This window comes from Cornus florida, unplaced genomic scaffold (genome assembly GCF_030987335.1).
Source record: "Cornus florida cultivar Cherokee Brave unplaced genomic scaffold, ASM3098733v1 CherokeeBrave_3.0.0_Hap2_Chr08, whole genome shotgun sequence".
NCBI classification, from domain to species: Eukaryota; Viridiplantae; Streptophyta; class Magnoliopsida; order Cornales; family Cornaceae; genus Cornus; species Cornus florida.
Genome location: NW_026775578.1, coordinates 50,933,921 through 50,958,945, shown reverse-complemented (window position 1 = coordinate 50,958,945; position 25,025 = coordinate 50,933,921). Strand labels below are relative to the sequence as shown.

The 25,025-nt window shown below is 36.3% G+C and overlaps 1 protein-coding gene across 1 annotated transcript; it reads right to left on the bottom strand.

Annotated features, from left to right (window-relative positions):
- Positions 1-16,101: 16,101 nt before the first annotated feature.
- On the bottom strand, positions 16,102-16,443 carry LOC132270226 (uncharacterized mitochondrial protein AtMg00300-like). Its single transcript, XM_059771416.1, has one exon. The coding sequence runs from the start codon at positions 16,441-16,443 to the stop codon at positions 16,102-16,104; it is 342 nt and encodes a 113-aa protein (XP_059627399.1).
- Positions 16,444-25,025: the final 8,582 nt, after the last annotated feature.

The window sequence follows — 25,025 nt, the reverse complement described above, 5'->3', positions numbered from 1 at the left end:
GTGTGGTTTTACCCACAGTGTAGTATTTTTTTAAGAACTCTTGTTGTAACTTATCCCATGTGCTTATGGGATTATGAGGTAGGGAGTACAACCAAGTTCTAGCTTTGTCCTTGAGAGAAAATTGGAAGAGTCTCATCCTAAAAACATCATTAGAAAGAATGGACAACTTGGTAGTTGAACACAATTCTAGAAATTCATCTATGTGCTTATAGGGATCTTCAGTAGCAAACCCATGGAAAGTTGGAAGCATTTGGATCATAGCTGGCTTGATCTCAAAGTGGGTTGCATCAGATTGTGGAAATTGAAAGCAATAAGGGGATGTATATGAGGTGGGAATGAAGTGATCCCTCGATTGTGGTTGTGGTGGAGGAATAGGTGCTTGTGGCATATGTGCCCGATTGGGATTATCACCATTATTAGCCATGTCTAATTTAGAGAATTCTCCTAACAATTTAGGCTAAGTTCAATGATAACAAGTAAAAAGAAAAATTTCAAGTACAGAAATAAATTGAAAAGAACTCACAAAAGGTTTTGAAATCATAGCTTCTTCTCCTTAAGCTTCGTTGCCCTTTCTCCTTGATTCCTGTACTTGAAAAGAAAAAGAAATAAGGCGAGATAGTAGAAAGTCCTAAAACTATAAATTAAACTAGAATTAATCTCGAACTCAACAAATCCGTGACACAGTCTCCGGCAACAACACCAAAAATTAATGTGTGTCAATAATAAATTAACCACTCGCAATAGAACGAATCCCTGTAGGATAGGGCTATGTTGAGGGTGTCGAACCTTAAAGACTGTGGTGGTTTATCAAGTTTTCAATTAATTGTTATTTTAATTTAGAAAGAGGATTTGGTTTGTTGTGCTGTGATGTAATTCAATAACATAAAAGAAAATAAACGGAATAAAAGGATTGAGATCAAGAGAAGAAATACTTAGGGATTGACTTCACCATGAACCTCATACTATGGTCAACTGTTCAACCTTAGGATTTCAACAATTATGTATAATAGGGAATTAAACTCAATAATATCTGTTTAATTCAGATTAATTTAAAGAAAGATGTTTTATGAATTTCAATTAATAATAACCTATCTTTGGTTGGCACGAATTATCTACTTACCTACTTCTAACTAATTTTACAGTATAACTCGTCTTCTCTAGGCATAGACTATGAAAACATTCATTCATGAAAAACGTTTGAACACCATTGCATGATCTCTATTCTTATGTCCGACAGGGCTCCGCCAGATATCTTCCAATAAGAATGGGTTGAATATAATTTAAGAATAATTAAATCTAAGATAATGTATTAATCATTCAAAATTTATTTAATAATTTAAACACCAATAGAATTAAGCAATTGCCCAAAATCATGCAATCAAAATACATAATATATTAAATTCCCAAAGTACAAAACAGTCAAACCATAGTATTCGGATTCGGGCTACATCAATGCCCTAAGATAGGAATAAGCTACTCATGATAACGTAAGATATCATTTATGTTGGTGTAGTCTTCATCGCCACGGACCGCCAAAACTCCTTTTGGATCTTCTTCTTCAAAACCCTAAAAGCCACCGTGAGAGAGAGATATGGGACAATCGATGAGATGATTCTGTGGTCTTTTCCTCTTCTTTTATAGTGGAGAACAAGTCCTAATCCCCTTTGGATTGGTTTTACGGCTTTTGGTAACAATTGGGCCTATAAAGAAATAAAAAAAAATATGATTTTTGGTAATTCCTACATGTATTTACAACTTCCAGGATGTCCAGGCTCAAGCGCTAGAGTCCCAGGCTCGAGCTTTGAGGTTCAGGCTCAAGTATTTGGGTTCAGGCTCGAGCATTACCTGCCAGCAAATTGTTCTAACTTTGTAATGCAATGTTGACCCATTTAGATTGCGAATTTGGAGATGGCTATTAGAGACAAAAACATCAGGCTTCGAGTCTTCTTTCCAGAGCCACTGAGTTTGCTCAATTTAAAGTTCCGAGTCAAACGTTATGGTCAAAATACTGAAGTGGGTTCACAGTTTTCAGCCATGCTCGAGCCTGAAGTGTTGGTGTTCGATCCTTTTGATTCGTGCTTGAGCCTTAAAGCTCAGGCTCGAGCTCTGGGAATAAAATTTGTCTGGAACATCTTTTTGTTGATGGTGCTCGATCCTCTCTTCATGGTGCTCGATCCCAAGGTGTTAGGCTCGAGCTTTGGGGCTATGGGCACGAGCTTTAGGTGTTAGTGCTCGATCCCTGAGGTCTGGTATGAGGTCTGGGAGCTTGGAAATTAATTCCTTCAAATTCTGACGCCTTGTACTCAAGCTTAAAAGTTAAGGTTCGAATACCCTTTGGTCAGGCTCGAGCCTGAAGGTACAAGGCTCGAGCTTTAATGCCTTGTTGGAATTTTCTTGTTTCATTCTCGAGCTTCTGAACTTAAACTCTTACAAAATTCACCATTTTGACTCTCGACTTGCTTTGGATGACCAACAACGACGTGGTAAACTTCATTATCATTCTTTTTATCATAAAAACACAATTTTAATTGCTTCTTTGGGAAAACACCTAAAAACATGAAATAAACATAAATCAATATAAAATATGATAGATGTATCACTTTAGGTCTTAACATACGTAAATTAAGGGGTTTGAATATGCAGTATTCAGTGCTCATCAGCACATACCAGGATGATGGTTAAATACAGAAGCCACAATGTACTTAAAGAAATGACAAAATGGAATGAGAATGAGAATGGAATGGAATGTGGGAATGGAATGGAATGTCCATTGTCATCCTATTGTTTGGTTGCAAATATGAAACATATAGGAATTGAATGATAATAATCATTCTATTGTTTTGTTTGACCAATTTAAAATTTAGAATGAAATGAATTTCCAATTGAATTCTCAAAATACCCTTATTACTGACAAATAAATAAAATTAATTGAATATCATTCTTCTATAATTTTTTTAAAAGAAAATACAGCGGTGGTAGATGGGGGTGATAATGGTGGTGGAGGTGGAAAATGGTAGTAGTGTTGGTGGTGGTGTTGGAAGGTAGTGGTGGTGTTGGAAGGCGGCGGTGGTGGCAGAAGGCAGTAGTGGTCTTGGTTGAAGACGGTGGCACTGGCGGTGGTGGGAGCAGTGGTGGTAAGGCATCCATGGTGTAGGTGATGATGGTGGAAGGCAGTAGCGGTAGTAGTGGTGGTGGAAGGCGGCAATGGTGTACGTCGTGGTAGTGGCTGCGGCGATGGTGGAAGGCGATGGTAGTTATGGTAGTGGCTGCGGTGATGGTGGAAGGCAGTGGTGTTTTTTACGAGGGTGGTGGTAATGGTGGTGCTAGTTTATGAACTTGGAACATGAGGGTCTTTTGGGGACTCGATTTTTTAAAAATATTTATGTTGGAATGTAATGACCAATCCATAGGGCAGTCAACCTTTACAATGACACTCCGTCTAGTCATATGGGACCAATGAGAGACGATAACATTTGATTCGTTGGGAAGCTAGTGTCTGTTGATCTCTTTCTAGTTCACCCACTTAAGAGAGATCCCCTCACCTGGAATGTAATCTTGCAAGGCGTCTCTTTATTGATAATATAACTCTCGAGTCCTAATTCCAACGGTCATCTAGAAGTTCAATAAATCGACGAACCACGGTGCTCCTAGCATACAAAGTCGAAATGATTCGCTTTAAGCCGGTCAACGTCAAAGTGCGAACCTTGACGACTGATGAAAACGGAAAACCTCGGGTCAAAGAACTCTATTCTGCTCAGCAGACCCCTGATGAGTTTAGAAGCTATATGAACATACTAAATGACTATTTTGCCCTTTGGAGTTCTAAACCGTTATTTGGCCACGGTAAATGACTAGCATACTCTTATGAACTCTAGAACTATTATAATGACGTGAAATGATCATAGTACCCTTGCATGGCCTTGGGTTCAAATAAGGACCAAGTTAGCTATCCGTATCCTCGAGTTGGGGTCGTTATAATGCAGTTGGCCCATAGGCCTCTAATAAAACATAATAGGCCTTAGCCCACAAAACAAAGGGAAAACTAACCCCAACCCATGTTGAAGGCCCAACAAACAGAATATTCAGTAGATACAAGGATGACTACAATAGTCACAATCCGGAAATAGAACAATGGCAGATCGTGAAATACTGCCTTCCGATCAGTCCGACGGTCACAGAGGTGGCCTTAGAACACAGGATGGGAGATCTCACTCACTCATAATACACCTAAAAGATAGGAAATTAATCATTTTGCAAGTCATGAGTTACAATCGAACAGACTCTAATGTGCAGCTAAGAACAGACAGGCAATCTTTTCTTCTTAAAGATACAATTGCGTTCAGTCCATATTTTATAAACAAGGGAGGCAAGTGTGAGTCTACAAATTGAGGCTCTGTAATTTGACATATTCCATTTCCAGTGAGTGGCTTCCTAAGCAATCAGCACATACCAGGATGATGGTTGAATATAGAAGCCACAACGTACTTGAAGAAATGACCAAATGGGTTTAACAAATTGATATTTGAAAAAGAGGTGATCTTGGGACTATAGATCCGAATTGCATAGAACACGGAAAGATAGGTTCAAGCGTACAGTGCATCTTTTGTTCAATGTAGCCATCCTGAATTGGATAGGTAGGCAAAGGATGAAAGAGTGCTTGGCGATAGAGGGTCTAGACCAAGCAAGGTGAGGCCATTGCAATAATAGTATGTGACGGATAAATTTTTAGATTTGGAAGCAATTGAAAACTCACAGATAGGGATAGGATCCACTTCAACTTGTCTGTTCTAGCTATGTTGACAAGGTGATGATAAGGCTTCTACTGATAAGAGCTGTAGGATAACAAAAGTTATCGATGGTGGGAATATCTATGGTTGTCGCTCAATGAAAGCACTAAGAGGTGTTTTGCTATCAAAAAAGGAGTCATTGAGTTGTCGAGTAGTAACTTCAATATGAAGGGGACCGAGATAAGATGAATTATCAAACCAAAACTTGAAGTGTCTTCCATTGCCAATTTCAACCTTAACAAGAGCCTAAACTGCTGGCATGAGCTGTAGTAACTTCCTCATACTCCAAGAACATTGGCCTGGTATTTTCACTTCGCCCTTTCAGCAAATAATGTTTATACAGTGCATCCATAACAAACTTCCCTTTAATATAAAAATATTCCATAGTTGCATCATGATTGTTGTTTTATTCCATTAGTTAAGGTTAAGCAGTCCTAGCCGTCCAACTCTTCTAGGGAGGCAAACTTTCTCCCATTCAACCTTAGTGTTTAGTTCAAATGATTTATAGTTGTGTTAATCTGCTCGCTGTTTCATTCCTGAAAATTCTTTAGGTTCTCTTATTCTTTGTTAATTTTTTTTGTCAATATATTTAAAAGTGAACTTAATATATATTTTTCTGCATCATCCTTTTTTGCCCTTTTTATTTTTTTAGTTCATAAGATGTGCTTTTGGATACAATATACTATAACACGTACAAATGCCATCTCCATAACATCTTCTAGATGAAAGTGTTCCTAAATGGCTGCGTATCACTTTCTTTAATGGTAGTTGAAATCTAGGAGGCAAATACCTAAACATTTTTTTTTCTAGCCACTTTGTTTTTCATAATAGCTTGCATATCATTAATCTTAATATACTTCATCAAAGGTTTTGTTTTTATCCAACCTAACATGGATGGAGCCAGCATGCGCCTCGGATATGCTAGTCCATTCATTTTTTCTTATAAATATATAAAATTTATAAAATACATGTCTCCTCGGCCATGCTGACCCATTAAATTTTTTATTTTTAATGTATATAATTTTCTTCATTTTTTTTAATTGTCTTCATAAAAATATTGCATTTCATTTCTTGAATTTATTTTATCATATGTTAATATGCCCCTTAAACCATATTCCTGGCTCCGTCCTTGATCTTAAGATTTTCGAACTTAGTGGTCCATCAGTATTTGAATTTTAGAGATTTTGATTAGATTGTACATTTTGTAAATAAAAAAAAAAAAAAAAAAACAAATTCCAGGTGCCATGTTTGGATGCCTCTCTTTTACTTTGGATGGCATTTTGAATTTGTTATGTGTATGATAAGAATCCACATTTAGAGAAATACAGGACATTAGTAGTGATTTTGTAGATATAGAAAATATTGTGAAATATATATTTTGGGGAGATTGTGAAAAATATATATATTGTATATTGGCTAATTTCGTTGTCAAAATAAGTCCGACCGAGTTGTAATATTTCGGTTCAGAATTTCAAGGTTGAAGATCGGATGTTGATTTGAAGAAATTCAAGTGTTCATGGTTTACTACATTCTGGGATAATGAGAACAATGCTTTAGAAATGTATGTGAGTGAGTGAGAACACTTTAGGGAGTTTAGAAGGTTGAAGGAAACAGAGATTTCATTTCTGCCTCTTGGGAACTGGTAGGAGGTTCCTTGAACCGGCAGCCAACTATGGGTTGAAGAAGAATTCTTCACTGCCCTTCTTGAACTGGTGCCACATTTGGGAACCGCTAGCCAAAGTGCATCGGAAAGGCTTCTGACCTTCTTGAACCAGTACCACATTTGGGAACCGGTACCAAGAGTCCTGACAGCATTAGAATTTCAGTTTCCTTATCCTTTTTGATTCCATTTTGGACCAAACTTACTTCCAAGTCCTATGCACGAAATTTTCTATATTTTCAGATGGAGTAGGACATTCTAAACTCTACATAAACCTTGATAGTCATCTAGGTTTATTCACGGCTTTTGCATACAAAATTTAGATCTATCAGAGAGCCATCTTTGAGAGAGATTTTTTATTCATTCAGAAAGTCAATTTGATTTTTCTGATTTTATTTTTGAGAGCACACATATAAACACAAGAGTGATTTAGTAGTGTTATTCTCTATCTCATCGGAATTGAAGCATAATTGAAGTTTTAGAAATTCCGGAAAGCAGAATTCATTCATTCTTCGTCAAATTCAGATTTAGAAGAAAAAGGGGAGAAGCGATCACACTTTGAAGGGGTCAAAGCATTCATGGAGTGTAGTCTGATCTACCTGCAACTCTTCTACAGAGATTGAGAGTAAGCCTGAGGTCGAGAGCTGTTGGACGGGGGAGTCGCAAAGTCAGGGATTATCAGCAATTGGTTTTTGGTAGAACGATATGGTGTGAGACTAAGTTAAAGCTCGGTATACTTTACTTCAAATATAGTGAATTGTTTATCCCAGGACTATAGAGTCCAACGAGGTTTTTCCTATTACAATTGGTCTATTATACCAATTGCGGTTTCCTCGATAAAATCCTGTTGTCATCTCTCAAACTCTATTTACTTTACTTGCACTTTATTTTTGCTTTATGGTTTGATTTTAGTTTTATTTCGGTAAAATTAAAATAAGTAAAAAATTGGATAAACGAAAAAGTAGAATCTATTTACCATCTCTTAAGATTATCTATCCATATTATATTCCATAATCATTCTGTTGTGCACACTCAACAAATATATGTATATATAATTATATATATAATGATTATTTATCTACTATAGCGTGTAGAAACACTAAACAATGCCTCTATATCTTATCAGCTAAATTTGGCGTCACTAAACCCGTCATTCTCCAAGTTTAGCACCAGATTTTCTTCTCTCACTTGAGATTGCTTCAATCACTTCAAAATTTAATAAACAATTAAACTTTTATATATCCGTTTGCTAGGTTTCGTTCATTTTACTTGTAGATGTTATGGGAAGGAAGCAATATGGAGAGCTCTAACTCTTCGTTCTCTCTTTAATCTTTTGTGCTAAGATCAATCTTATTTAAAAGAAAATGAAGATACGGGTATAAACTTGAACCCCTGTTCAATCTGATGATGAGTATATACAGAGTTTGATTCGAAATGAGTCTTGATTCAAGCATCTATGGACATGCTTGGTTTAGTTTTCTTATTAAGAATAGTTTTCTGTCTTTAGAGAACTGAAAATCAAAATATTATACAAATTAAACCCTACTTGATCAAAGTTTTCAAGAACTATTTTCTAAAAACTCGCTTAAAAAAGAATATATATTTTCAAAAAAATTTCTTTTATAGTTCTTTAAAAATAATTTTCCTTTTTCTAAGTTCTTCGTAATTGTGTTTTGAATGACAAACCAAGTAGTTCCTATGTTTCTGCAGTAGTTTTTGTTAAGAGTTGGTTAAAACATGCCCGCTTAGTTGTGGTGGCGTGTGTTGGGATTTGTATGTCCTGACATTGTGAATTCTTACTTAGATAGTAGAGGCGTATGTTCCTTGTGTTCATTTGAAATTATATTTATGCTTTACATAATTAGTGAATGCAAATATATTATGTTTCGATTTATTATGAAATTGAAAATATCTACTTAATTGTAAGAGATATTTATATGTATGTGGCTTAACCTTCGGGATCTTTTGACCGGCACTTTGGTTAATTATGTAATTAATTGTTAGAGGGTTATATTCTTAATATTTGAATTGTTGTTACTTGTATTTATTTCTATATTGATTATGGCTGATAACAAAGTAAATTTGAAGGACTTCGAAAGTTTTAAACAAAATAAGTTTTATGTATTTATTTACTAAATTATTATTTGTGTCAAACAAATGTTTATTGTGATCAAGCCGAAAAATAATCAATAAACCAAAATAAATATATTAATTATGAGTCGAATTGATGACTTTAATTATCTGATAGCTAATTATGCATAGAGGAGTCTTAGTTAAATATTGACTTCATGATTATTTATTATTTAATTGGAGGTCAATTAATTTCTTTTAGTCAAATAGAAATTATTTATGAATTAATTGAATTGGGTACATGGTAGTTGGGCCAAGTCAATTATTAATTCATTGGAACCAAGAGAATAGTAAGTCCAAATGATTCTTACCTACAACCCAACTTAATATTAGAGGCCCATGAGATTGGAGATATCACATTTAATTGTTAAGATTGAGAATTTTTATTTCTGTTGGAGTTGCTCTACACAATCAACCGAATTTGATTCCAGTTGTTGTGGCGGAAATGCAAATTAACAACGTGCGCTATTCGAGGAATAATCAAGCAATCATAAAGAAAAATCACAAAGAAAAATCACACGCAAGAACACAAGATATACAAGGTTCACCCAAATCTTAGGGCTACGTCCATAGAGCACACCGAATAAATTCACTATGAAAAAGATGAAGAATTACAAGGAGAAATTTCTCTTTATCTCTCTTGATCGCTGTTTTTTGTGTTGGCACAAATTTCTCTCACACTTCTTCATGCCCTAAAAATACTGATTAGGGTTGATATATATAGCCCCATACAATGTAACACAACTTGTCCAACAAGAATTGCCATTTGTAGAGTCCAAAACCAACAAGGAAAATAAATCACGTAGGTTTCCAGAAAAGTTGAACCGGTACCAGGAATTAGCTACCGATTCCCAATGTCCAAAGACAAATCTTCTATGATTCTGGAACTGGTTCTAGAATTGGCTACCGGTTCCCAATAGCGTTTCCTTGATTTTGGCTATCACTCCGTAGAACCAATACCAAATCTGTGAACCGGTTCTCACACTTCAATAGCCAAAAAAAACATAAGAACCATTTAGTTTCCCAAAATCTTCACGTTATCACGTGATCATACTCCACCACAAAAAACATAACAATCTCCCACTTGGAGGCTAGAGCACTTGTAAACCCATTCCATCTTCTTCTCATGCATATCCCATGCATGTCCTGTATGCTTCTATCTGTCTTCAAGCTAGAAAACCAACTGAAGTTGCGCACAACTTTAATTTATCCATGGTCACTGTCTTGGTCAACATATCAGTTGGATTCTTGGTGCCAAGTATTTTCTCAAGTGTTAACACCCCATCTTCTAACAAAGATCTGATAAAATGATACCGAAGTCCTATATGCTTGGTCCTTGAATGAAATGCTGAATTCTTTGCCAGATTTATTGCACTCTGACTATCACTATGCAAAACATTCTTCACTTGTTCGGATCCCAACTCTGTCAACAAACCTTGTAACCAAGTTATCTCCTTACTAGCCTCTGTCATCGCCACATACTCTGCCTCTGTAGCAGATAACGCTACAATCCTCTGTATTTACGAAACCCAACTAACTACAGTTGTACCCACCATGAACACATACCCGGTAGTACTTATTATGTGGTCCACCTCGCCAGCAAAGTCTGAATCTATATAACCATGTAGTTTCACTTCGCCCCTTTTGAAACATAAGCATCTGTTTGTGGTACCCCGTAGATATCTCAATATCCACTTTACTACTTCCCAGTGTAGCTTGCCCGGATCCTTCATGAACCTGTTTACTGCTCCTACTACATATGCAATGTCTGGTTTTGTGCATACCATGGCATACATCAAACTTCCAATGGCTAAGGCATTTGGAATTTTAGCCATGAAGTTTTTCTCATCCTCTGTCTTCGGACACTAATCATGAGATAATCAGAAGTGATTAGCTAAGGGAGTACTCACCGCCTTAGCACTATTCATATTGAATCTCTTCAGAACCCGTTCAACGTACTCAGCTTGAGAGAACTGCAAAGTACCTTTCTGTTTGTCTCTGCTAATCCTCATCCCAAGAATCTATTTCACTTTACTAAGATCCTTCATCTCGAATTCATTAAACAACTGCTTCTTCAATTTGCTGATTTCTTCAAAATCAAAATCTGCCACTAACATGTCATCAACATAAAGTAGAAGGATAATGAAACTTGGCATGAACCTCTTGAAGTAGCAGCGATGGTTAGCATTGCACTTATTGTAGCCATGTCGCTTCATAAAACTATCAAACTTCTTGTACCACTGCCTCGGGGCTTGCTTCAAACCATATAAGCTTTTCTTCAACTTGAACACTAGTTTCTCTTTCCCTTTAACTGAGAAACCCTCCGGTTGTTGCATGTAAATCTCCTCCCAAGGTCACCTTGGAGGAAAACAGTTTTGACATCTAACTGCTCAAGATACAACCCTGATACTGCTAAGAACTGAACGAATGGTACTCAGTTTCACAACAGGGGAAAAAATGTTTGTGTAGTCAATGCCTTGCTTTTACTGAAAGCCTTTGACCACCATTCTCGCCTTGTATCTCTTGGAACCATCATGTTCCTCTTTCACCCTATACACCCATTTGTTGTGAAGAGCCTTTCTTCCCCATGGGTAACTTGGCTTGTAATAACCCGGATTTTCACGGATAATTTTTTTCCGTTGTTTTTTCGTTCAATTTTTCTTCACTTGATGTTGTCTCGAGTGCTCTGGAATGATTTTCGAGACTCTTTTCATTGGATTGACAACTTCCTTTAGGGATTGTGTCATTTTCATATTTTATTTTTCTGAACACTATTCACATTTTGTCTTTTTCTTGTTTATCATTTTTCCTTTCACAACCTCACTTTTTGTGCTTGGATTTGATTCCCGTTTTGCTTGCATTCATGATATTTGATTTCCATGATAGTGGTATTTTTACTTTTCTAGAAAAGTATGTTGATTGCTTACTTCCTTCATAAAGGGGCATTAATGCATATTTTAGTGTAATTCTTCTTAACTTGTGGGGTTTAGTGTAATTAAATAAAGTAATTATTTTTCATCTTGGGGACCATTTTGAAATTAAATTTGGAAGATATTTTCAAAAAGGACCTTTTTGTAATTTTTGAAAAGTGTGACAAGTGTCACACTCTTATTGGTCCACTTGTTGACATTTGTGTGGAAACACTTTGATGCATTGGATGATGACATTTGGAGGGTGAGGATTCACCCACTTGTTGGCCTAGGATTGGTGCACTTGTTGGCTTGGATGGTTGACAAGTATAGGTGTGGGATTAAGCCTAGGAAGGAGCCATGGATTGGTGATAAGTGTAGGTTCACAATTTAGTCTTGCAAATATCTTTGGGCCACTTTGGGATTATGGTTTTAAAGGAGGGTTTTTATGCAATTGACCATAGATGTGTGTGTTGACCATGGTGTAGGATCACATAGTGAGTGGATGATTTCTATTTCCTCCACTCACACATTTTCACATTTCATCTCTTTCTTCCTCACCACAAAACCCTAGCCTCTATGGATAAAGCTTAAAGCTTTAGGCATTAGCCTTGATCTTCGAGGCCCTTCCACTTACTTTAGACCATAAAGTTTGGAATACTTTTTGTTCCCCTCATCCTCCTCTTCAAAACCCTTGAAGGATATAGCCTAACTCCTAGTTTTGCTTTGGTATCTAGGGATTCAATTCTCTAGTGAGGTATTGATCTATTATTTTGAAGTATTTTTATGTCATTATTGAGTGTTTTACATGCATAGAAGAGAATGACTTGTATTCTACCATTAAATTGTTTTAACTTGAAATAAATCTTGTCAAATTAAATATATAACTTGAAAATATAATCAATTAGCTTCCATTTAGTTTTGGTTTCATGTAATTTGGATTTAAAATGAATTAGTTATGAATTTTTGAAGTTGCAAGCTATTGCTGAAAATTTAAATCTTTTCTTATCCGGTCCGAAAACGAATTTTTATATCGAGCTGTGTTCCTTCAATTACCTTGAAATTTTTACTGGAACTTTTCCCATGGATTTTACACTACTCAGAATTTTTTCAGGATTTTAGAGTATTTATGATTTTTTTTAAAATCTGAGACTATCTGTTGTCCATGTTTTTATTACAGCTGGAAAACATATTTTTAGATGATTTATTTCACTAACCTTTTGACATTGAATCATGGCTTAAATTTTCAGTTTTACACTCTCATATGTTTACTTCCAAAATAAATTAGGTTTGCCCAATTTGGATGTCAAATGAATTTTTCATGAATTTTCAAAATTGGAAGCTACAGGCTGAAAATGTGTTTTCTGGGCAGAATTTGTTTCAAAGTTGTGGATCAAAACTGTTTCAATTGGGAAAATATTTTGTTAAACTAAATTAATATTATTAAATTACTGTGTTTAAGCTTTCATTGGGCTTTGGATTCATTCAATTTGGATTAGAATTGAATTTTTTATGAATTTCCCAAGTTGAAGGTAACAAGTTGAAATATCTGTCTTGCGGACTAAAAATTTAGGGCGATTTCATTTTGATGGTAATTAGGATTTTCATTCCAATTGAGGTAAGAAATGTTTTAGGATATATATGTATTGTATTGAGTGTTACTCATGATTATACAACTTATATGTATGCCTTGTATCAAATTTAGAAAGTTGGTAATTTTTATTTCTTTGTATAAGATTTAAAATTCATGATGATATATAACTTTGATTTGAATTGTGGCATGCTAGAAAATCATGTTTTAATATGTTTGTTAACATATATTAAATTGGTATTGATTGAATCAAAATTGCATATTTTATTTAATATTTATCTTTTGTGAATATTAAATCCCCATGGCCGTACCTTGTATGAAATTGACTTGTGATATACTTTTAAATTATGTCTTAGCATGTTGTTTAACATACTTTAATTTGAGAACATTTGGACAAATATGAAAATCTAGAGATTTTAATTAAAATGATTAATTAAAATCTAGTGTTTAACTTGATATTTGTGATAACTATGACTTATGTTCTAGCATATGTTAATTTGGAACCATTTGATATTGTTTTAGAAGTTAGGGATTTAATTATCATGATTTAATTAAATTCCACTTTATTGTTCTTATGGCCTAATCGAGTTTCGATGTGGTGTATGTAATGGCCATGCTATATTGTTTATCATGTATTAATTAGAGGTCATTTGATTGAGATTTGAAACCTAAGGAATTTAATTAGTTTATAGATTAAATTCCGTTTCTATGGTATTATTGATTAACTCATGTATTTGACATTGATAGTATGTTTAAAGTATGACTTTTGACTTATAATGAATTTATGAGTTTATGTTTTCAATATTGGATTATATTGTTATAGTGTGTAACGAATTGCACTTTGAAGATTCGACATTGTCATCTTATAGTAGTTGTGGATTTAGAGCATGTGTTATGTGGATACAATCTACTTGTGCATGGAAGGTGACTTAGTGCATTATATAAATTACGTAAAAGTTGTGAACTTATTTGATTATTTTGGAGTCTTGGGACATTGTTACTGTGATATGGCTAAAGTTCGGCTTTAGTGCGGGAGGTATGAGTTCTCCCCCATTGAGATAGTGCGCACTAGGGTGGTCTTTCCAGCGGGTTAATGCCCGGAATAACCAATTTGTTCTTGGGTTAGTCCGAGACGTGATGTCCAAGTCTTCCACTATTTGTTTTCGCATTCAATTCCAAGTTATCAATCATGTTTATATTGTGACTGTGGTTTTGGCTATTGGTGATTTGATGTTGTTAAGTACATCCATACTAAATTGCTATATTTAGTTGATTTAGCATTTAGATTTCAAGTTGATAACTTTGAGAATCTATATCTAGTTGCTTTGTGTAAGTATGTTTCTATCTGGTTGCTTTGTGCAAGCATGTTTCTAACTAGTTGCTTTGTGTAAGCATGTTATATCTTGTTGCTATATATAGCATGCTCTTGTGTTGTTGAAATTGCATAAAGGATGTGTTTTATGCTAGAAATGATCTTAGATAGCTAGGATGCTCCCTGAGTCTCACCTTTGACATAGACGTTAGGTGGAATGAACCACAATGATTAAATCATGTACACTTGTAAAACGTAGGTCGATGCATGCTCATTTCCTATGAGTAGCTTTATGTTACTCACCCCTACGATACTGGGGCATATTTCAGGTACAGGATACAAGATTGGAGATTGCAATTGCTTGGGTGATTGCTGAGTTGAGCTTCTTTAGAAACATTCTTGTTCACATTCAAGTGTTAGCATGTTCATGATTTATCTACGAAATGTAATTTTTCTAACTTGGAGGTCTGACATGTCAAATGTTGTAAATGAGTTGTAATAAGGCCATGGGCCATTGTAGCATGTTTAAAATACCATTTTACACTTGCGTGTATGTTCACATCATCACACAATAGCATATAATGCAATTTGATCATGCCATGGGGAGTTATTTTGATGCCTTAGGGATGACATACATCTCTAGTGGCCACTTAGTTTCCTTCGTTTCAGCATTTCGGATCCGTTATCGGGTCATTCTTTTGGTTCATCACAGGACACACTGGGTTAAAAAATCTAGGGTCGTCACATGGCTAGTTCCCATGTTTTGTTGGAGATAAGGGATTTCATCTTATCTTCTATTACAAGCTCTCACTTGCTAGCATCTTCAACCTGACATGCTTCATCATAGCATTCATGCTCACCATCATCTGTGAGTAGCATATAGTCCAAATATTTCCTATTCGGTACATGAGGCCATGCAGACCTTTTGGGTGCAGGCATAGGAGTTGGAATCTGCGGTGAACTATGCTCTGTAAGTTTTGGCTGAGAACCCTCATCTGTCTGCTCATTGTCAATACTCTCTAGATCATCATCCAACTCAACAAACTCAAGCTTACTTTGTACGTAACTAGTTAACTGTACTGCATCTCTATCATTGTACATCACATTCTCATTGAAAATCATATCTCTACTTCTGATAATTTTCTTATTCTGATTATCCCAGAGTTGATAACCAAACTCATCTCCGCCATACCCAAAGAAGATGCATTTTAGTGACTTGGGGTCGAGCTTTCCCCTAGCATGGTTACTAATATATGCATATGCAATACAACAAAAAACTTTCAACCATGAAAGATTTGCCTCTTTGCCACTCCATACCTCTTTTGGTATTAGATACTCCAAAGACACCGTTGGTCCACGATTAATTAGGTAGGCTGCTATATTGACCGCTTCTACCCAAAACTGTTTGGGTAGACCCGAATGTATACGCATGCTTCTGGCTCTATCTGTCAATGTTCTGTTCATCCATTCTGCCACCCTATTCTGCTGTGAGGTTGTTTGCACAGTCCTCCCTAATCTGATCCCATTATCAAAACAAAACTTCTTAAACCCGGTGTCTTCATACTCACCACCATTGTCAGACCTCAACCTCTTGATCTTCAAACCTGTCTTATTATCCACCATAGCCTTTCATTTCTTAAACACATCAAATACTTTATATTTATGCTTTAAAAAATAAGCCTATACCTTCCTCGTGTGATCATCAATGAAAATCATGAAGTAGGATTTTTCGCCAATGGATGACACAGTGGCTGGCCCCAAACATCTGTGTGAACTAACTCAAGTTTCTCCTTTCTAAGATCTCTACTACTCTTCTTGAAACTGACCCTCTTCTGCTTACCCATCACGCAACTCTCATAGAAGTCAATATCAATTGCCTGTATGCCTGGCAGTTTCCCTTTTGAGTGCATAATCTTGGGCACCCTTTCACTCATGTGACCTAGTCTTTGGTGCCAAAGGTTGTGATCTTCTCTGTTTTTTGCAACTGCTATAGACCCACAAGCACTAGTAGTTGTGTAGAGAGTGCCAGATTTATTACCACGTGCAATGGTCATAACGCCTCTCGAAACTTTCCACGAGTCTCCGTTGAAGGTTGTAACAAAACCTTCCTCTGACAGTTGTCCCACCAAAACAGAATCTTCCTCAAGTCAGGGATGTATCTCATATCCTTCAACTTCCAAGCTGATCCATTCAACATGATTTTCACTTCGCCCTTGCTAATGACGCTGCAAGGCTGATCATCACCAAGATACACCTTGCCAAGGTTACCCGGTTCATAGCTATTAGATAGCTCTTTGCTTGAGGTGCCATGAAATAGTGCGCTGGAATCTAAAACCCATGACTCCACCTTACTCTTCAAAGAGCATATCGATGTATCATCTGATTATTCTGAGACAACGTTTGTTTCAGTTTTTCTTTCATTCCCTTCTTTAGAAGTCTGCAATTAACACAGTAATGTCCCTTCTTTCCACAATTCCAACACTCAACATCACTGAGATCTGTGGAATTCCTAAAATTTTGAGACTGTATCCTTCCATTCCTTGACTTGGATCTGCCTCTGTTTCTATTACCGTTACCCTTTGATGAGTGTTGAAAAGTGCGCATTTAAACCCCTTAAGCTTGAGTATTCTAGGACCTTTATCTATCTTATTTTTATATTTTAGACTAATTTCGTGTTATTTCCTTTTTTAGGTCATTAAAGTTGAAATGAGCTAAAAATGGTTTCTTAAGGCCTTTTTGGAGTCAAACTAAGCCTTGGTGAGAATTTGGAGCAAAAAGAGACTGATGCTGAAAAACTGCCAAGTGAGATCTATCGCAGAAAGATGGATCGATCAAACCAAGATCGATCAAAAGTTGGATCGATCGAACTCAGATCGATCAAAAGTTAGATCGATCGAAAATGTGCTGGCAGCGAGCTATCTTATTCTCGCGCGCCCGAACTCCACTAACCAAAAAGTTGCGGGATTAGATATTTTTGGGGCTATATTTCTTATTTAGTGGCTAAGAAAAGGACCTTGTATTTAAAGGGAACTGAACCATTTTGTAAATAAGCTTTTTATCATTTTATTTTTACGTTGTAATTTTTTTTTCTCTCTCTAGAAAAGTTAGAGATTAGGGTTAGAAGAAAAGAGAAGAGTGGAGGCTCCAAGAACACATCTTAACATCTATACACACACTCTCTCTAGAATTTAACAAAGAAGAAGAGGAAGAAGATGGAGCCATGTTTGGGGATTGCCTTTGAGGGTGCCAAGATCACATCTACCTCCTCCATGATTAGCTAGACTTCTCCTTAGGGCTTGGATGAGTCCCAAGTTTATAATTTAAACCTCTATCTTTTTTATACTTTTTAGGGAATTTATCCTGTGATTAGTGCTATAGCCTTGTGAATTTAATGAATCTTGGTATATTTCTATAATTTCTATGGTTTAATTTTTCCTATTAATTCTCTAGTTTATTTACATGTCTATGCGTGATTAAATTAGGAATTATGTCTCACATGATTCATATGATTAATCTTTGTATCTTCTTATTTGAACCATTGCCTCTACTTTCAACATTCAATGCCGAATTACTGGTCAAACCCCTGCTGTATGTTTTCTGATTTCTTCAGCCAGAATCATACTTATAACTTCATCAAACTTCAACTTGGTCTTCCAACTCCAACTCTTGGGTAACTGCCCTAGAATTAGCAGTGCCCGGACCTCGTCTTTGAAGTCGATATCTACAGACTCTAATTGCCCAACTATCTCGTTAAATCATTTAGATGTTCATTGAACTTACCACCTTCGACCATTTTCATATTGAACAACTTCTTGATCAAGTGCACCTTGTTCGCTGTAGAAGGTTGTTCATACGTACTAGAAAGGGCTGCCATAAGAGACATCGTCATGTTCTCGTTCTTAATGTTGAAGGTGACTGACTTTGACAACGTCAATCTGACAGTGCCAAGAGCCTTCTTATCAAGTAATTCCCAATCTGCATCATTTGTATCCTCTGGCTTCTCTCCTAAAAGTTGATATAGATTTTTCTGAAACAAGAGGTCTTCTATTTGCATCTTCCAGAAACCAAAGTTTGTACCATCGAACTTCTTGATCATAGATGTGGATGTTTTATCTTCTGATGCCATTACTCCTACTAGAACAGACAGATATGATCGAAAGACTTTTGGAATTTCGTTAAACACCTTCTATGCCCTAGGTTCTCAACCAAAGGCTCTGATACAAGTTGTTGGAGTTGCTCTGCACAATCAACCGAATTTAATTCCAGTTGTTGTGGCAGAAATGCAAAATAACGGCGCACACTATTCGAGGAATAATCAAGCAATCATAAAGAAAAATCACACACAAGAACACACGATATACAAAGTTCACCCAAATCTTAGGGCTACGTCCATGGAGCACACCGAACAAATTCATTATGAAAAAGATGAAGAATTACAAGGAGAATTTTCTCTTTATCTCTCTCAATCGCTCTTTCCTGTGGCACAAATTTATCTCACACTTCTTCATGCCCTAAAAATACTGATTAGGGTTGCTATATATAGCTCCATACAATGCAACATACCTTGTTCAACAAGAATTGCCTTTTGTAGAGTCCAAAACCAACAAGAAAAATAAATCGCATAGGTTTCCAGAAAAGTTGAACCGGTACCAGGAATTGGCTACCGATTCCCAATGTCCAGAGACAAATCTTCTTTGATTCTGGAACTGGTTCCAGAATTGGCTATTGGTTCCCACTGGCGTTTCCTTGATTTTGGCTATCACTCCATGGAACCGGTACCAAATCTCTGAATCGGTTCCCACACGTCAGTAGCCAAAAATATAAGAACCATTTAGTTTCCCAAAATCTTCACATTATCATGTGATCAGACTCCACCACAAAAAACACAACAATTTCCAACCCATGTGACTATATATATATGGGGTCATGTATTGTTAGTAAGGTTGGAAGCACTATTAGTGTGTGAAGAATATATTTTTTCTCTATAATTTAGGGTTTAGTGTTCTCATCTCTAATTAAGAAGCTCCCACAAGCTTAGACACCAAGATCTTTTATGCAGGCATATAGGTTAATCCTAATGACAATACCATCATCTTCAAAGAGAAGGACTAAGAATGAGGGATCTGGCTTGAGGGATTTTCTATGCAGGCATTTGCTTTAGAGGATAAATCAATTTGAGGCTTACTCAAGCCTTTAATATGAGTATATTTACTTTATGTATGTCAAACATTATGTTCTTCTTGAATTAAACTTGTCTGTGGTGTGTTCCTACGACTAAAGCATGCAAAAGTGTGTAATGTGGCCAAGTTTAAATTTAGAAAATGCCACTACCACTTCCAACTAACAAAATATAGCTAGAGTGAGTAGGAATCGTCCCAAGGGAAATGAGGTGTATTTGTGATGGAAACTAATGTCGGATTAGTAGGTCGAGTGATCAAAGATTATTGGTGATTAATTAATTAAACTACAATGCAATTAAAGATTAATGCAAGTAAAAAGAGAGCAATCTAGAAGGTAGGAAAAAGATAAATGAGAGAGGTCTTGGGGCTTAAAGTCACCACTAAGCTTCACTTCATCAAACACTATAATGGGGAAATTTAAATTCTAACTTGTGTGTGTGTGTCACTAATTGAAACTAAGCATGGATGACAAATAAGTATAGAATGTCTAGCCAATTTTAATGAATAGTATAACCTATCAAATGAGACCAAAATTCATTCAATTAAACCACAGTTAATGCACACACAAATATCTAGAGAGATGTACTCTTTGCATTCACAAGTATGGAAATCAAAAAACAAGAATGGATTGTTTACCTACCTAAGAAATTAAAGCAACTACACTACAACTAGGCTAGAGACATGAAATTAAACTAATTAAACTAGAGATGTGATACAATGCATCAAAAAACAAGTGTGAACCATCAAATAAATCGCAAAAGTGTTCCTTTAAGTACCATGCCTTGACCATCACTAGATTAACATTATCAACACACATAGACATGCATCAATTTCATTAAATATAGAGATAAAAATAAGAACATCAATTCTAGCATACATAGACATATGACTAGAGCCAAATAATCAATTGAAAGCATTAATCCATACAAATCAAGTAGAAATCGCAAGATCTATATTTATCCATAGTCAAAACATCTATTACAATTAAAATTCCCAAAAATACACAAATGCTAGGTTTGAGAAGCTAGCCCAGGAGCAATCTCTAGCCCCAAGAGGATGATTTAGCCACTCATTGTAGTGGACATGGAACCCTTAAGGGCTAGCTTGGAGATTGGCATCATCATCTGCATCCTTACTTTCTTCCCAAAACCCTAGTTCTACAAAGGGAAAATTATTTTTTCTATTTTATAATTATCTATCTCTATAATTGATGATACAATAATATTCAATAAATTAATTACACACTCCTTTGAGTAAGGACCAAATCAGAATTATAGCCTCTGATCAGAGGAAATTCGCAGCTACATAAGTTAGGTAGAAATCAGCGCACTCGGGAATTAGACAGCTCACTGCCAGTAGACATTTCGATCGATCGAAGATTTTCGATCGATCAAACACTTAACTTCGATCAATCGAAGCTAACGAGGCTCGAAAATATCTTCCAGGCTTTATCCAATTGGCTGAGCTGGCACTGCCTCATTTCGATCGATTGTAGACCTCTTTGATCGATCGGGACTCCCCTTCGATCGATCGAAGTTCCACTGGTGCATTTTTGTTAGCTTCTTTCCAATTTTGCTCATTAGTCCAAAACTAAGCTAAATTGCCCTTGTTAGCCTGTTTGAACTTTATTAACTTGAAATAGGCAAAAACACAAATAAGTATCTAAGTCATGAAAGTAAGATAGATGAATGGACTAAAATACCCTAGGTTAGGTGCTAAAATGCGTCACATTTGAGCACTCATCAGACCCCCAAACTTAGAAATTGCTAGTCCCTAACAATAAACTACAAAGAAAATAAAGAAATAAGCAACTAAGTAATTATGAACTAGGAAGCAATAAAATGATAGTGCCACTTTTGTAGGGAATACGATTGCATTTAGCATATGCAACAAGCCTTTTAAACCCCTACGTTACCCCTAGTGGACGAGTGAAGTCTCGTAAGGGTTTCCAAAAATGATACCCACAAACATTGAGCTCTTTCCCATAAGAGAGGTACCAATATACAAAACAAGTACTGGGAGAAAACTACCTCAAATATGCAAGTTTTCAACCATTTCCAAGCAATCTCCCAAAATTTCAACATCAAGTAAACAAATATGGTCCTCCACACCTCAAGAAAATGATCATGTCAATTAAAACAATTCTAGAATTCTTTTAAGTGGACCGGCATCAAATATGTTGCTATTTAAGCCAACTAAAGAAATGATCACATCATTACCCTCAAACTAGCACACAAATCTAGTACTGATCATCAAAACAAAGAGTGGACATTTTATTAAAGCTTTATTCATCTAGGTGCGCTTATTCTTTTCACTTAAATTTTTTTTTTTTTTTTAACCTAGAGGATCAAAGATGGAAGCATGATGCAATGTGTTGATCTATTAATCTTTCCAGCGATCCATGAGATCGAGCATTAGGTCAATGACTCCTAAACTGGACGGCTTTAGGGCATTAGGTGTTTAAACACCCCTAAGGACTTACAAGCTCAAATCAACTAGGCTATAAATAAAAAAAACCTCCATCTAATCATTTCACACTTCTCACCTTTTGGGAGAAGTCCTCACTTTTTTATTGCTTTTGCAACTATTTTTTTTAATTTTTTTTTATTTTTAAGTAAGTTCAATTATTAACCTAGAGTTTGGGCCCTCTACCTTTCGGCGCAAGAAATTCAGTACTTGATGAGGCTAGAATCCCGGCTACTTAATGAAAATGGATTGTTATCCACTTTTATCAATATGAAAGCTTTCAATGCACTACTAACTCAATTAGGATATAACCAATTCAATAACCAACAAAACATGTACCCCACAAATGAATGCTAGTGTGCGCCTGTGCTAGTGTAGAATCCTAGAGTGAATCTCAAAACAGTCACAAAATCAGGATGATGTGGACCAAAAATGCAAGCAAGATGTCAATCTTTCAAAAAATTTACTCCTAAATGGCATCCACAAGGCTTACAAGGAGTATTGGACTGTGGCGGCCCTAGTTTTTAGGCCAGTGCGTCCTAAGATAAACCTAACGTAAATCCAATGATGAGTCCAGAATGCGGAAGCAAAAGGTGTAACAATGGCCTCTATGAATACTACACATTTATAATACATCCTCAATGAGGTCATGAAACCTAATGAAAACAAATGCAGAAACGATGTCTAAAAAACGGACAAGAATGAACCTAGGGGCAAAATGGTCTTTTTCTAATATGGAAGTGGGTGCTGCCAAGAACACCATTGGAAATCCAATAAAAAATTAATGAATTTAGACTCAAGAATCACCTGATTTGGAGTCCGGATGGAAAAGATATGAAAATAGAACGAAGAGGCATCATCCGTTTGAGAGACAGCACGACCCTATCTTACTAAAACTGGTATAACTCTCACTATGGTTGGATTTTTTGAGTGTGATTGGTATCATTGGAAATCTAACTTCAAGCTCTTGAGTTTAGGCTTAAGAATAACCTGATTTGAATCAGAAACGAAGGAGATATATCCCTCTGAAGTTGACCTAAGAAATCTATCCAAGAAGCTAAAAGGAAACCAAGCTTCAGGGAGGATCAGCAAGCTGATGGAACAGTACCAGCCAGCCAAAACTCCATCATCAGCCGGATGATGTACAGTACCAGCCAACTAAAACCCCTTTTTTTAAATGCAACTCTCAGGAAAAACACTGTGGACACTCATCGGTCGACCGATGACTGCTATCAGCCGACCGGTGGACCTGTTAGCAGCAGAAAAAGCTATTGTAACCCATGGGAAGGTGCTTGTCTTGGTTCTAAGGTTATACATGCATCCTAAGTGATCCAAACAAGCTTCAAAACATTCCCTAACCTCATGCAAGCATCTAAGTCATGCTTCAAAACGTCCTAATGCTTCACCCTATGGAGCACCGATTCTTTTTGCGAAGAAGAAGGATGGGTCTTTAAGACTTTGCATCGATTATCGCAAGCTGAATCATGTTATGATTAAGAATAGGTATCATTTGCCTAAGATTGATAACTTGTTTGATCAGTTAAAAGGAGCCACTTGTTTTTCGAAAATTGATTTGAGATCAGGTTACTATCAGTTAAGGGTTAAGGATGAGGATGTATCGAAGACCGCTTTCCGCACACGATATGGCCATTACAAGTTTCTGGTGATGCCATTTGGTTTAACCAATGCTCCAGCAGCTTTTATGTACTTGATGAACTGTGTATTCAGCGACTATCTTCATCAGTTCATTGTGGTCTTTGTTGATGACATTCTCGTAGACTCAGCTTCGGTGGAGGAACATAAGTATCATTTGAGTACAGTGTTACAAATCCTTAGGGATAATCGTTTCTATGCCAAGTTCGAGAAATGCGAATTTTGGCTACCAGAAGTGAAGTTCCTTGGACATGTTGTATTAGGGGGCGGTGTTGCAGTGGATCCGACGAAGATTGAGTCAGTGATGGATTGGGAGCATCTGAAGACAGTGTTTAAGATTCAGAGTTTCCTTGGATCAGAAACGAAGGAGATATGGCCCTCTGAAGTTGACCCAAGAAATCTGTCCAAGAAGCTGAAAAGAAATCAAGCTTTAGGGAGGATCAGCAGGCTGACGGAACAGTACCAACCGACCGGAACTCTATCATCAGCTGGCTGATGTACAGTACCAGTCAACCAAAATGCCTTTTTTTTTTTTAATGCAACTCTCAGGAAAAACACTGTGGACACTCATCGGTCGACCGATGACTGCTATCAGCCAACTAGTGGATCGGTTAACAGCAGAAAAAGCTGTTGTAACCCATGGGAAGGTGCTTGGCTTGGTTTTAAGGTTATACATGCATCCTAAGTGACCCAAACAAGCTTCAAAACACTCCCTAACCTCATGCAAGCATCTAAGTCATGCTAAATCAAAATAGAGCTTTAAATCAAATCTCAATGCATGGATTTTGCTTTAATTTTTCATAAATCCTCCATAAATAGTACAAAAGTTGGAACTTGAGAGTTTTGTGAAATGTAACCATGCACGTATACGTAAAATGCAAAAATAGACGCGCTATAATGGCCTACGGCCTCATGGCATATCATATGTAAAATATGACCCTTCAATGCATGAAATCTCTTAAATTTCATAAGCAAACTATGAAAATAAAGTAGTATACATAGCATATAACTATCCTTGGCCCTTGGCCTCTTTACATACATAACTAGGGAGTATCAAAAGGTGCACTTAAGTGCACATTACATAGTTTGAACATTAAATACATGTTTTGTCAAAATAAATAAGAATGGAGCATGATATGCTAACAAGTGCATATTCTAACATACAAAAATATTCCAAGTAGTCAAGCAATCCTAAGAGTGTTGAGCATCCCACAACAATGTTTCTTTACCTGAAAAAAACCCAGTAACTTCAGTGTGAGTAAACAAGTTTACTCGTAGGGAATGTGTATACATAAGTTTAACTTATTACATAGTTTGCAATTCAATAAAGTTTAGTC

Excerpts from the sequence above, each read along its gene's own strand:
- LOC132270226 (XM_059771416.1), bottom strand. The coding sequence starts at position 16,443 with ATGACCATTGCACGTGGTAATAAATCTGGCACTCTCTACACAACTACT.